We start from the raw sequence: 13511 nt of genomic DNA on the forward strand, positions 1-13511 counted from the left end.
GTAAACTTTACGTAAGTGGCTCATTTCCTTCGGCAGTTTTCGGCGTCTGAGACGGTTTCAGCTCGCTATACCTAGGTCCCCAGAACAGATCGTTTGTGTGGTGTATGGTGGTTGCTGGCGGCGTGCAGATACCGATCCGTGTGGGTGGGCTTGCGGTAAACGCCGTAACCAAGACACCCATTTGCATTACGGCTGACAAAGACGCCCAGGAACGCTAAGGAATCGTCCTTCTCTGCCTCCATCGTGAACTTTAAGTGGTCGTGGATGTTGTTGACGTGTTTCCGGAACTCTTTCAGCATTTCACGTCCATGACGCTATTTGACGCAGATATCGTTGACGTAGCGATAAATACAACGTATTGCCGAGGTAGCGATAAGAACAACTTTACAGGAGCTGTGCCCAAGGCTGTGTAATCGAACTGCTTCACAAGTGAAACAGTTACTCCCCATCGCCACGCCGTCCGCCTGGTTGCAATATTCTCCACTATGTAAAAAAAACGCGATGGCTTCAGAGTATGTTTAAATAAATACACGATGGTGTCATAAAGAGTCGGGACAGCAGGTGAATAGTGTCTGTGATGGACACACAGGTGAAGAGGGAACCTTCATGAAAACTGATCATTATATCCCCTTCACCGAGGAGTAGACATCTAATACGATCAATGAAGTCCTCCGTATTTCTTATAAGGTGCGCACAATATCCAGTGTGAGTCAAGAGGAGACCGGCCAAGTGTTTGGAAGTCCATAGGTCGGCGATGCGATGGTGCTCACAGTACGCCTTAAAGATGTTTCCTTCTTGTGTGTCTTTGGCAGACAATAGAACGTGGGTGATCTGGGTGCCAGAGGGAGAAGGTTTTTAATAACACTCTCTTCAACGATAACGTTTGAGAAGCTCCGAGGTGTTTCTCACTACTCCGGTTGTTGGGTCCCGAGGCAGTTTTTATTACGTATCTTGTTCCAGCATCCGTCGTATTTACGCATCATAGTCAGCCGGTTCCATTAGGACGGCAGCAATTCCCTCTTCAGCTGGCAGGACGACGGTGTGAGCGTCGTTCGGAGAGCATGAAGGGCATCACATTCTAGTCATGTTTGGTGCTGGAGGCTTGGATTTTAACAGAATGCTTCTCTACCAATTTCATCTTTAAATTCACTGGTTAACTTGCGAACTGCTTGTTCAGTATCAATATCTCATCGAAAGGTGTTTTCGTGGTGTAAAAGCGAAATTTAATCCTTTCTTAAGTGCTGAGATGGCACCCGCGTCGACATTTCTTGCTGTCATGTTAATCACAGTACGTTATGCAATTTTTCATTCTGCTCCATGTTGTAGTAGTCAAAACCACTGAACTTCCATTTCTGATTCTCCGTGGCTCTCTGCCTTGATGATGTTAGCTGTGTCACTGTTGCTGTGTAGACAATATTGGTGGATATCGCCGCGACGGCATTCATATTACAAACCTTGTGAGAGTTCTTTCATTTCGGCGTGGCAGGTATGTTAGGCCACTTAAAGACACATGGTGCGGTATAAAAGAAATCATATTTACGCCAGTGACTGTAACACTTTCTTTATTTCACGATTGCAATTTCGGCCTTAGGCCATTCTCAATTGAAGATTCTATATCTACTAGGCCGTGTCAACCTAAAATGAGCTGACACATTTATATGTCGTTATCATTACTGTTAAATAAAATGGTGACACTGTTACATAATGCGAGCACACATATCCGTTTGTCAAAAAACAGATTTGTGGGCTTTAATTATGAAGTAAATGATATCCGGTAGCGCCTGGTATCCTCGTTATCTGCTCTTTCTGGACGAAGTTGTGGAGAGCAACGAGTGCAGCGTATGGCGTACCTCATTTTGACTTTAGCAAGGTCTTGGGAAGGGGCAGGTATCAGTGGAATGTTGACCCTGCTTTAAGAAGTAGAACTTTTAGTTTCCTCTCATTGGACAGGAACTACAATACATAAGCCTCCTATGCCCAGGCGAAACCAAATTCAGTCGGTGATATGATTGTCACCATTTGCGCTTCGATTCTGAGTACTTTCCAACCCTCCTATGTGTGAAGTCCGCCTCCACAAACCAACGGTCAAAGCGACAGACCCTCATGCGAGGGGCCCGGAATCTATTTCCGGTACCGATAGTGATATTTCTTTAGAGGGAGAACTGGAACGGTGCACTTAGCCTCGAGATGCCAGCTACGTGATTGAGATGTAGGGGCTGTTAGATCGGAACACCAACGGCCAGAGTACGGTGTGCTGACAGCATATAACTCAGCGGTCAGTCTACTATCACGTAGTACTCAGGGCCAGACTGCAGAGCTTCTTTTTCCTCTTTTGTCATGCACATTTTTAGCTCCAAGGAAGCTACAGAGAGCATTTATTAAAATTTGTGCCAAATGACATTGTTATGCCGGAGCCAAGGTAGCCCCTGTGGGCCGGCAACCTCTAATACACCACAGAGGACTGAGTTGTCTATATCTAAGGCGTACCAATGCACCATTGTAAACACTAGCTATTTACATACAAGAGAATGGAAACAGACATTCTGAACACTACGTAATGCAGGAGGGGGGGGGGGGGGGGGGTGGGGGCTCCAGCCACGGCCTGCAGAAAGTATCACTACGCCAAAACCTGATTGGCTGGAGACAGCTATTTAGGGGCTAGAACCAGCCCCCAAGCTCAGTTCACTCTGGATGCCGACTACGTCTTCGTCCCTGAATTAGACTTTTACTAGTGTGTGTGTGTGTGTGTTACCACAAATATTTGTGGAAAATTAGGAGACTTTTATGCTAACATCGTTATTGTTACTTTTCTTTTGTTGTTCAGTCATCAACCTTGTAAACTTACATAAATAAAAGTTGTGTTTGTGAACATTTGCGAATTTTCAGTCACAACAGAAATCATCCAATTGAAAAAATTTCTACGTATTTCTTAAGGGTTTATTCTTACATTAGATGGGTGCAACTGCTTGAGTACGAACAACAATCGCCTACTCCTACCGCACTTAGCCACTCACCATGTGGTTTTCCCTGCAAATGTCCACCAGTCATGACGTGTACAGCCCATGACATCAGAAAAAACGATGACGATTTGGTTACGTCATCGCTATGTAAAAGCTGTCCGTTGTGGAAATGGAATGGTTAACAGAAACAGCTGATCCGTGAAAGTACAGGGGGTGGATCTCTGGCCACACATGGTGAAATACCTGTTGTCACGTGTAGGAGAAGTAGGTATTTTTAGGATGAATCCAGACTACAGGTTCTCCATGCCAAAAGAGTGTCTCTAGCAGTTTAAAAAATTTCGATGCCATCACTGAAAAGATAGATTACAACACACCAATAGACACGTAATGCATTTCAAACAGAGAAAGAAACCATTGGCAAAAGTGACGTGGGACATTTCACATACATAGCACTACATCACCAAGACATGCAATCAGTAAAACATTACACTGAAGCTGAGCTCCAATCTTGTACTGCACGGCAGTCTGTGTCACTGAGAACTAGTGTAGTGGCACACAAATCCAGTTCATAGTATTAACTTAGTACCATACTGTGCTCACCTGTTCTGTTACGTTGTGAGCCGCCCAGCAGTAGAGTAAAACCTGGCCGCAAGGAATGGGCATGAAAGCGACACATCTGAATACGGCAGTGAAGTCCTTGCTCTGAAAAAAACGATAACAAACTGCCTAATTTAAATTTCCTATTACTCATACAACTGCGTGGAAACAACCGACTGGTACAGTACTGGATCCAATAACACGCGTAGTGACATATAGGGGTATATTACCAACGCAAAACGTAATTATTTAAGAAGAAGTAGTATTAAATTCAAATACATTTTGTTTTTTCTTTTACACGAGTGAATGTTTAGCATTCCTATTGTGTTTTATCTGAAAAACACTCGTATTGTCTTAAACCCCGACATTCCTGTAGTAGGCCGAAATACTGTGGGACATTGAAAATTCTGTTCAATTTTTCTTAATAGTATGAAGGTCGTTAAAACAAGGCCGCTATAAGTTTCAGTAGTGTACATTCTCACTATAACAAGGTAATTTAACGTTACTAAGCCGTGTTTCTCAAAACATTTCGTATTGTCTACAACTTAAATACATACGATCTAGGCCTAAACATTCCGGGTTATATTTATTTTATAAGGAAAAAAGGCCTTCTCACTGTATTTTATTTTTCCCAGACGACTTTCGCCTTTTTTCACTTTAAAGCATCATTAGTGGAATCTAGGACGATACAGCTTTGTTTCGATATGTGTTATTTGCAGATTATAAAACAGTTAATGTCTCGTTTTTTATACAAATAAGTGATTACTTACAGTTCTCCGCGTTTTTAGTTGGCATCTGCGTTTCCTCTCATCTTGTCACATACTGAAAGTCGCACTACAGCTCTATTTACGAAACATAAAGATGTTTTATGTTCCGAAACTTTTCTTCCCACATTTCATCTTGTTTGCCCTTATTGTTATGATGAATTATGTCACTAAGTATAGATATTTGAACGAACAAAATCTGTGATTTCAAGGCGTAACTACGTTCAGTTCTCATCCTCATACTGTTTGGTTTGTTTACGTGCCTAACGAAGTATATGCTGAAAACTAATGTCTGCTCATTTCTGTTATGTTTGTGTGTGTGTGTGTGTGTGTGTGTGTGTGTGTGTGTGTGTGTGTGTGTGTGGAATGTTTGGAGGTATTGGTGTTCAGCTGATTTAAGGTTTGGTTTAAATGTTTTTTTTGGAGAGGTTCATGAACAAGTGAGTGGGTAGCGGTTGGGAGGTGAAAGTCGTCTCGGAGAAATAAAATACAGTGTAGCAAGAGAAGACGTTTTTTACTTGCCACACAAATATTTCTGTGCTTACTGCAGAGAATGGTCACCCAAACGAACTCGTTTCGGGGTTATAAATCTTTACAAACTTAACCAAACTATCTCGGTAACATGAAATCTCTAAAACATAAGTAACTTCTATTCTTCTATCATATCTCTAAATCAGTACCAAAGTCATCGGCAACAGCGCAAAACACATAGTGTCGTATTTGTTTACGTACAGCCAACCTCGAACCTCGACGAAGTTGAGATACTCTTTACAGTTCAATTTAACTCTTTATTCGAAACTGACCGTGAATGGCCAAACAGGGAGCTGATATAGGTTAGTAAGAAGGGCGGGTTGCTGCCAATATTGTAGGAAATACTTTTACAAGGGGGGTGGGGCGATGGAGGGGGGGGGGGGGAGATGCAGTGGGCAGTGAGGAGAACGTCTGGAAAACTCTGTCTTGAAACTACAGAGCATTCAGTAGGGACACTGCGATTGAAGATTAGAAAAAAAAAATTCCCAGTTGGAGGACGCAAGTACGAAAGTGATTTGGGGAGAGAGAGGGATGGAGGTTGCTTTGGAATTGGTAGCTGGATGCAAGATAACGAGATAGAGAAAGCACGGTGCTACGTTTAGTATCAACACGAAAAGTACGTGTCTATCACAGCCAGAGTTAAGTGGAGAAGCGTCTCTGCTACGACTAGAAGCAGGGAATGTGCAGCACAGTTCAACCGAGTTCACGTTGCCTAGGAACGAGCAGTGTTACGCAGCAGCCGTGGGCGAGGTGTAGGCCATCAGCTACAGGAATTCTTAGGGTCAGCGTACAAGGCCACTAGCATTTCCATTCCAAACGCAGGGCTAAGGAAAATGATAGAGGATTTAGGGCTTTTGCGTCAGGATTTTTGAAGAAGGAGCAGGTAGTGATAGTGGATTGGGCAGTAAACAGTTATTATAGGCATGGGGCATCCGGAACAACTGCCAACATTAGTTACTTACAGGTGGTTGCGTGACTTAATACAGTCAAGGCCTCAAGTATAGACTGTATAACAAGACACGTTCCTTTCAGAGTATGCTGATACACTACGTCCATCCTAAGTAATCTTATACAACCACCCGCTCGTCGACATATACGTACCCAAGGACTGAGAAATGGCACAACTCTAACCAATACGCAAGAAATGAAACAGGATAATCTGAAAGACGATTTTCAGACATATACTGTGATCTAACATTATGAGTTACCTCAAAGAAAGCAACTTATTGACAAACAACCAACATAGATTCAGGAAACATCTGTCTTCCGAAACACAGCTAACTACATATTTACTTTGACGAAGAAATGTGTACTGTCGACAAGGGACATCAAAATGATTCCAAAATTCTAGATTTCCAGAAGACTTTGAAGGAGTTCCTCATGAGAGACTTCTAATTAAACGGTGTGCCTATAGATTATTGTGTCAGTTGCATAATTGGATTCGTGATTTTCACTCAAAATGAATTATCAACGAAAGGATAACGTTCTACGAGTCGGGGTGTGGGATGACAGAAGCTTAAACGTGGCAAGCAAACTATAAAATCTGAAAAGGTAAATTCAAAGGCTCAGTCAAGATATAGTAGGGGTCAGTGAAGTGAAATGGAAAGAAGCATAGGATTGCTGGTCTGATGGGTATAGGGTAATATCAACAGCAGCAGAAAATGGCATAACGGGAGTAGGATTCGTTGTGAATTGGAAGGTAAGGCAGAGAGTGTTTCTGTGAAGAGTTCAGTGATAGGGTTGTTCTTGTCAGAATCGACAGCCAACCAACACCGACAACGATAGTTCAGGTACACAAGCCGACGTCGAAAGCTAAGTACATAAAGTATATAAGGATATTGAAAGGGTAGCGTCTATGATTCATAATCAAAACGTCTTCGGTCCCGGGTTCGATCCCCGCCACTGCCTAAACTTTAGTAAATAATCAGCATTGGCGGCCGAAGACTTCCGGCATAAGAAGTCAGCCTCATTCTGCCAACGGTCTTGTCAAAGAGGGCGGAGGAGCGGATAGAGGTTCAGGGCACTCTCTTGTCCTAGGGGTGGGAAATTGCCCCTAAAGGCGGAAGAATCAGCACTGATCAATGACACGAGGATGCAGAAGGCAATGGAAACTACTGCATTAAAGACACGCAACGTGTATCCACAGGACATGTGGCCTGTAATTGAAGAAGTGTCATGATGATCTCTCCATTGGCAAAAGATTCCGGAACAGTCCCCCATTCGGATCTCCGGGAGGGGACTGCCAAGGGGGAGGTTACCATGAGAAAAAGATTGAATTATCTACGAAAGGATAACGTTCTACGAGTCGTGGCGTGGAATGTCAGAAGCTTGAACGCCGTAGGGAAACTAGAAAATCTGAAAAGGGAAATGCAAAGACTCAATCTAGATATAGTAGGGGTTAGTGAAGTGAAGTGGAAGGAAGACAAGGATTTCTGGTCAGATGAGTATCGGGTAATATCAACAGCAGCAGAAAATGGTATAACAGGTGTAGGATTCGTTATGAATAGGAGAGTAGGGCAGAGGGTGTGTTACTGTGAACAGTTCAGTGACCGGGTTGTTCTAATCAGAATCGACAGCAGACCAACACCGACAACGATAGTTCATGTATACATGCCGACGTCGCAAGCTGAAGATGAATAGATAGAGAAAGTGTATGAGGATATTGAAAGGGTAATGCAGTGTGAAAGGAGGACGAAAATCTAATAGTCATGGGCGACTGGAATGCAGTTGTAGGGGAAGGAGTACAAGAAAAGGTTACAGGAGAATATGGGCTTGGGACAAGGAATGAAAGAGGAGTAAGACTAATTGAGTTCTGTAACAAGTTTCAGCTAGTAATAGCGAATACCCTGTTCAAGAATCACAAGAGGAGGACGTACACTTGGAAAAGGCCGGGAGACACGGGAAGATTTCAATTAGATTACATCATGGTCAGAAAGAGATTCCGAAATCAGATACTGGATTGTAAGGCGTACTCAGGAGCAGATATAGACTCAGATCACAATATAGTAGTGATGAAGAGTAGGCTGAGGTTCAAGACATTAGTCAGGAAGAATCAATACGCAAAGAAGTGGGATACGGAAGTACTAAGGATTGACGAGATACGTTTGAAGTTCTCTAACGCTATAGATACAGCAATAAGGAATAGCGCAGTAGGCAGTACAGTTGAAGAGGAATGGACATCTCTAAAAAGGGCCATCACAGAAGTTGGAAAGGAAAACATAGGTACAAAGAAGGTAGCTGCGAAGAAACCATGGGCAACAGAAGAAATACTTCAGTTGATTGATGAAAGAGGAAGTACAAACATGTTCCGGGAAAATCAGGAATACAGAAATACAAGTCGCTGAGGAATGAAATAAATAGGAAGGGCAGGGAACCTAAGACGAAATGGCTGCAGGAAAAATGTGAAGACATCGAAAAAGATATGATTGTCGGAAGGACAGACTCAGCATACAGGAAGGTCAAAACAACCTTTGGTGGCATTAAAATCAACGGCGGTAACATTAAGAGTGCAACGGGAATTCCACTGTTAAATGCAGAGGAGAGAGCAGATAGGTGGAAAGAATACATTGAAAGCCTCTATGAGGGTGAAGATTTGTCTGATGTGATAGAAGCAGAAACAGGAGTCGATTTAGAAGAGATAGGGGATCCAGTATTAGAATCGGAATTTAAAAGAACTGTCGAGGACTTACGGTCAAATGAGACAGAATGGATAGATAACATTCCATCAGAATTTCTAAATTCATTGGGGGAAGTGGCAACAAAACGACTATTCGCGTTGGTGTGTAGAATATATGAGTCTGGCGATATACCATCTGACTTTCGGAAAAGCATCATCCACACAATTCCGAAGACGGCAAGAGCTGACAAGTGCGAGAATTACCGCACAATCAGCTTAACAGCTCATGCATCGAAGCTGCTTACAAGAATAATATACAGAAGAATGGAAAAGAAAATTGAGAATGCGCTAGGTGACGATCAGTTTGGCTTTAGGAAAAGTAAAGGGACGAGAGAGGCAATTCTGACGTTACGGCTAATTATGGAAGCAAGGCTAAAGAAAAATCAAGACACTTTCATAGGATTTGTCGACCTGGAAAAAGTGTTTGACAATATAAAATGGTGCAAGCTGTTCGAGATTCTGAAAAAAGTGGGGGTAACCTATAGGGAGAGACGGGTCATATACAATATGTACAACAACCAAGAGGGAATAATAAGAGTGGACGATCAAGAACGAAGTGCTCGTATTAAGAAGGGTGTAAGACAAGGCTGTAGCCTTTCGCCCCTACTCTTCAATCTGTACATCGAGGAAGCAATGGTGGAAGTAAAAGAAAGTTTCAGAAGTTGAATTACAATACAAGGTGAAAGGATATCAATGATACGATTCGCTAATGACATTGCTATCCTGAGTGAAAATGAAGAAGAATTAAATGATCTGCTAAATGGAATGAACAGTCTGATGAGTACACACTATGGTTTGAGAGTAAATCGGAGAAAGACGAAGGTATTGAGAAGTAGTAGAAATGAGAACAGCGAGAAACTTAACATCAGGATTGATGGTCACGAAGTCAATGAAGTTAAGGAATTCTGCTACCTAGGCAGTAAAATAACCAATGACGGACGGAGCAAGGAGGACATCAAAAGCAGACTCGCTATGGCAAAAAAGGCATTTCTGGCCAAGAGAAGTCTACTAATATCAAATAGCGGCCTCAATTTGAGGAATAAATTTCTGAGGATGTACGTCTGGAGTACAGCATTGTATGGTAGTGAAACATGGACTGTGGGAAAACCGGAACAGAAGAGAATCGAAGCATTTGAGATGTGGTGCTACAGACGAGTGTTGAAAATTAGGTGGACTTATAAGGTAAGGAATGTGGAGGTTCTACGCAGAATCGGAGAGGAAAGGAATATGTGGAAAACACTGATAAGGAGACGGGACAGGATGATAGGACATCTGCTACGACATGAGGGAATGACTTCCATGGTACTAGAGGGAGCGGTAGAGGGCAAAAACTGTAGAGGAAGACAGAGATTGGAATACGTCAAACAAATAATTGAGGACGTAGGTTGCAAGTGCTACTCTGAGATGAAGAGGTTACCACAGGAAAGGAATTCGTGGCGGGCCGCATCAAACCAGTCAGTAGACTGATGAGAAAAAAAAAAAAAAAAAAAATACTGTACGTAAAGGGCGATGAAAATCAAATAGTCATGGGGGACTGCAATGTAATTGTAGGGGAAGGAGTACAAGAAAAGGTTAGAGGAGGGTAAGGGCTTTGGACAAGGACTGAGAGAGGAGAAAGGCTAATTGAGTTCTGTAACAAATTTCAGCTAATAATAGCCTATATTCTGTTCAAGAATTGCAAGAGGAGGACGTATACTCCGAAAAGGTAGCGTGATACGAGAAGATTTCAGTTATATTACATCATGGTCAGACAGAAACTCCGAAAACGGATACTGTATTGTAAGGCGTAACCAGGAACAGATATAGACTCAGATCACAACATAGTAGTGATAGAGAGTAGGGTGAAGTTTAAACTATTAGTCAGGAAGAATCTAACCGTAAAGAAGTGCGATACGGCAGTACTATGGAATGGCGAGATACGCTTGAAGATATCTTAGGCTGTAGATGCAGCAATAAGAAATAGTAGGCAGTATAGTTGAAGAGGAATGAACTTCTCTAAAAAGGGTCATCGCAGACGTTCGAAAGAAAAACATAGGTACAAAGAAGGTAACTGCGAAGAAAGCATGGGTAAAAGAAGAAATACTTCAATTGATCGATGAAAGGAGGAAGTACAAAAATGTTCATGGAAACAGGAATACAGAAATAAAAGTCGTTGAGGAATGAAATAAACACGAAGTGCCGGGATGCTAAGACGAAACTGGTACACGAAAAATTTGAAAAAATCAAAAAAGAAATGACAGTCAGAAGGACAGGCTCAGTATACAGGAAAAACAAAACAACCTTCGGTGACATTAAAAGTAAGGGTGGTAACATTAAGAGTGCAATGAGAATTCCACTTCCAAATGTAGAGGAGAGAGTGGACGGGTGGAAATAATACACTGAAAGCCGCTATGAAGGGGAAGATTTGTCTGATGTGATAGAAGAGGAAACAGGAGTCGATTTAGAACACATGGTAATCCGGTATTAGTATCAAAATTTCAGAGAGCTTTGGAGGACTTAAATAAGGCAGAAGGGATAGCTACATTTCCATCATAATTTCTCAGATCATTGGTGGAAGTGTAAACAATACGGATATTCACGTTGGTGTGTAGAATGTATGAGTCTGGCGACATTCCATCTGACTTTCGGAAAAATATTGTCCACACAATTCCGAAAATTGCAAGAGCTGACAAGTACGAGAATTATCGCACAATCAGCTTAACGGTTCACTCATCCAAGTTGCTAACAAGAATAATATAAGAAAGAATGGTAAAAAATTTGAGGATGTACTAGATGACTATCAGTTTGGCTTTAGGAAAGTAAATGCACAAGAGAGGCAATTCTGACGTTGCAGTTGATAATGGAACCAAGACTAAAGGAAAATCAAGACACGTTTATAGGATTTGTGTACCTGGAAGAGCGTTCGACAACGTAAACTGGTACAAGATGTTCGAAATTATGAGAAAAATATGGGTAAGTTGTAGGGAGAGATAGGTAATATACAACATCCACAAGAGCCAAGAGGTAATAATAAGAGTGGACGACTAAGAATGAAGTGCTCAGGTTAAGAAGAGGCAAGACAGAGATGCAGTTTTTCGCCCTTACTGTTGAACCTGTACATCGAAGAAGGAATAACGGAAATGAAAGAAGATTCAAAAGTGGGATTAAAATTAAGGATGAAAGAATTTCAATGAAAAGATTCACTGATGACATTGCTGCCCTCAGTGAAAGTGGGAAAGAATTACCGGATCTTCTAAATCAAATGAAAAGTCTAATGAATACAGAATATAGACGAAAGTAATGAGAAATAGCAGATATGAGAACAGCGAGAAGCTCAATATCAGAATAGGTGATCATGAAGTAGACGAAGTTAAGGGATACTTCTACCTAGGCAGCTAAGTCACCGAAGACGGACGACGCACAGAGGACATCAAAAGCAGACTTGCACTGGAAAAAAGGGCATTCCTGGTCAAGAGAAGTATACTAGTATCAAACGTAGACCTTAATTTGAGGAACAAATGTCTGAGAATGTGAGTCTGGAGCACAGCATTGTATGGTAGTGAAACATCGACTGCATTTGAGATGCGGTACAAAGTGAAATGATCGTGTGGCATTGTTTGCCTGGAGGCCACGTTCGGGGAAATTCGGTCGCCGGGTGCAAGTCTTATTTCGGGTGACGCCACACTGGGCGACTTGTACATCGGTGATGATGGTAACACAACTCCCAGTCCACAGGTGTAGAAAATCTCCAACCCTGCCAGGAATAGAACCCGGACCCACTGCATGGTAGGCATGCACAAAAAATGGTTCAAATGGCTCTGAGCACTATGGGACTTAACTACAGTGGTCATCAGTCCCCTAGAACGTAGAACTACTTAAACCTAACTAACCTAAGGACATCACACACATCCATGCCCGAGGCAGGATTCGAACCTGCGACCGTAGCGGTCGCGCGGCTCCAGACTGTAGCGCCTAGGACCGCTCGGCCACTTCGGCCGGCAGGCATGCACATTACCACTCAGCTAAGCAAGCGGATTGAGATATGATGTTACAGAGGAATGTTGAATACTGGGTGGAATGGTACGCTAATAAATTAGGAGGCTCTGCGCAGAATCGGAGAGTAAAGTAATGTATGGAAAACTCTGACAAGGAGAAGAGACAGGACGATGGGACGTCTGTTAAGACATCAGGGAGTGACTTCCTTGGTACTAGAGGGAGCTGTAGAGGGCAAAAACTGTAGAGGAAGGAAGAGACTGGAATACATCCAGTAAATGATTGATGTCGTAGTTTGCAACTGCTACTCTGAGGTTGGCACAGGAGAGGAATTCGTAGCGGACCATATCAAAAAAGTCAGAAGAATGATGGGTAAAAAAAAAAAAACCGAAGATGATCAAACCCAATTGCAGATTGCTGTAGGCAGCATGTGAGCATGATGGTAATTGTGGCAATTGACGGTATCTAATGAACACTCTGAAATCATCCACGTCAATACAAAAAGGAATACGTTAAATTTTGGTTACACGAAAAATTCAAAAGGGTCTAAGGGTTTTTAATTCAGCTGAATGAATAGGGATTACAACTAAGAATAACCTAAATTAATGCTGTGGGGAAAGCAAACAAAAGACTGCGATTTATTGGCAGAAAATTTTGAAAATGCAGTAGGTCTACCAAAGAGACTGCTTACATAACGGTCGTCCGTCATATTCTGGACTATTTCTGTGCACCTGTGCGGTGTAGGATCCACATCAGAATTAGCGAAGGACGTCTAAAAAGTTCAAACAAGGGCTGCTCGTTTTGTACTAACACGAGAGAGAATATCACGGATATGATACACGAATTCCGGTGGCAGTCATTAAAAGAAAGGCGTTTTCCGCTGTGGCATAATCATCTCACGAAATTTCAGTCACCATGTTCGTCCTTATAGTGTGAAAGTTGGTCCACATCTACAGAGGGAGACAAGATCATCATAATAATGTAAGAGAAATCAGAGCTTGCACCGAAAAA

The 13511-nt window shown here is 42.3% G+C and overlaps 1 protein-coding gene across 1 annotated transcript in view; it reads right to left on the reverse strand.

Moving 5' to 3' along the window:
• LOC124712201 (odorant receptor 43a-like) overlaps positions 1-13511 on the reverse strand; it is an 85178-nt gene that overhangs the window by 23633 nt on the left and 48034 nt on the right. The window contains exon 3 of the mRNA XM_047242498.1: positions 3561-3662. Coding sequence (XP_047098454.1) covers positions 3561-3662 — 102 coding nt within the window. The remainder of the gene's footprint in view (positions 1-3560; positions 3663-13511) is intronic.

Source organism: Schistocerca piceifrons, chromosome 8 (assembly GCF_021461385.2).
Source record: "Schistocerca piceifrons isolate TAMUIC-IGC-003096 chromosome 8, iqSchPice1.1, whole genome shotgun sequence".
NCBI classification, from domain to species: domain Eukaryota; kingdom Metazoa; phylum Arthropoda; class Insecta; order Orthoptera; family Acrididae; genus Schistocerca; species Schistocerca piceifrons.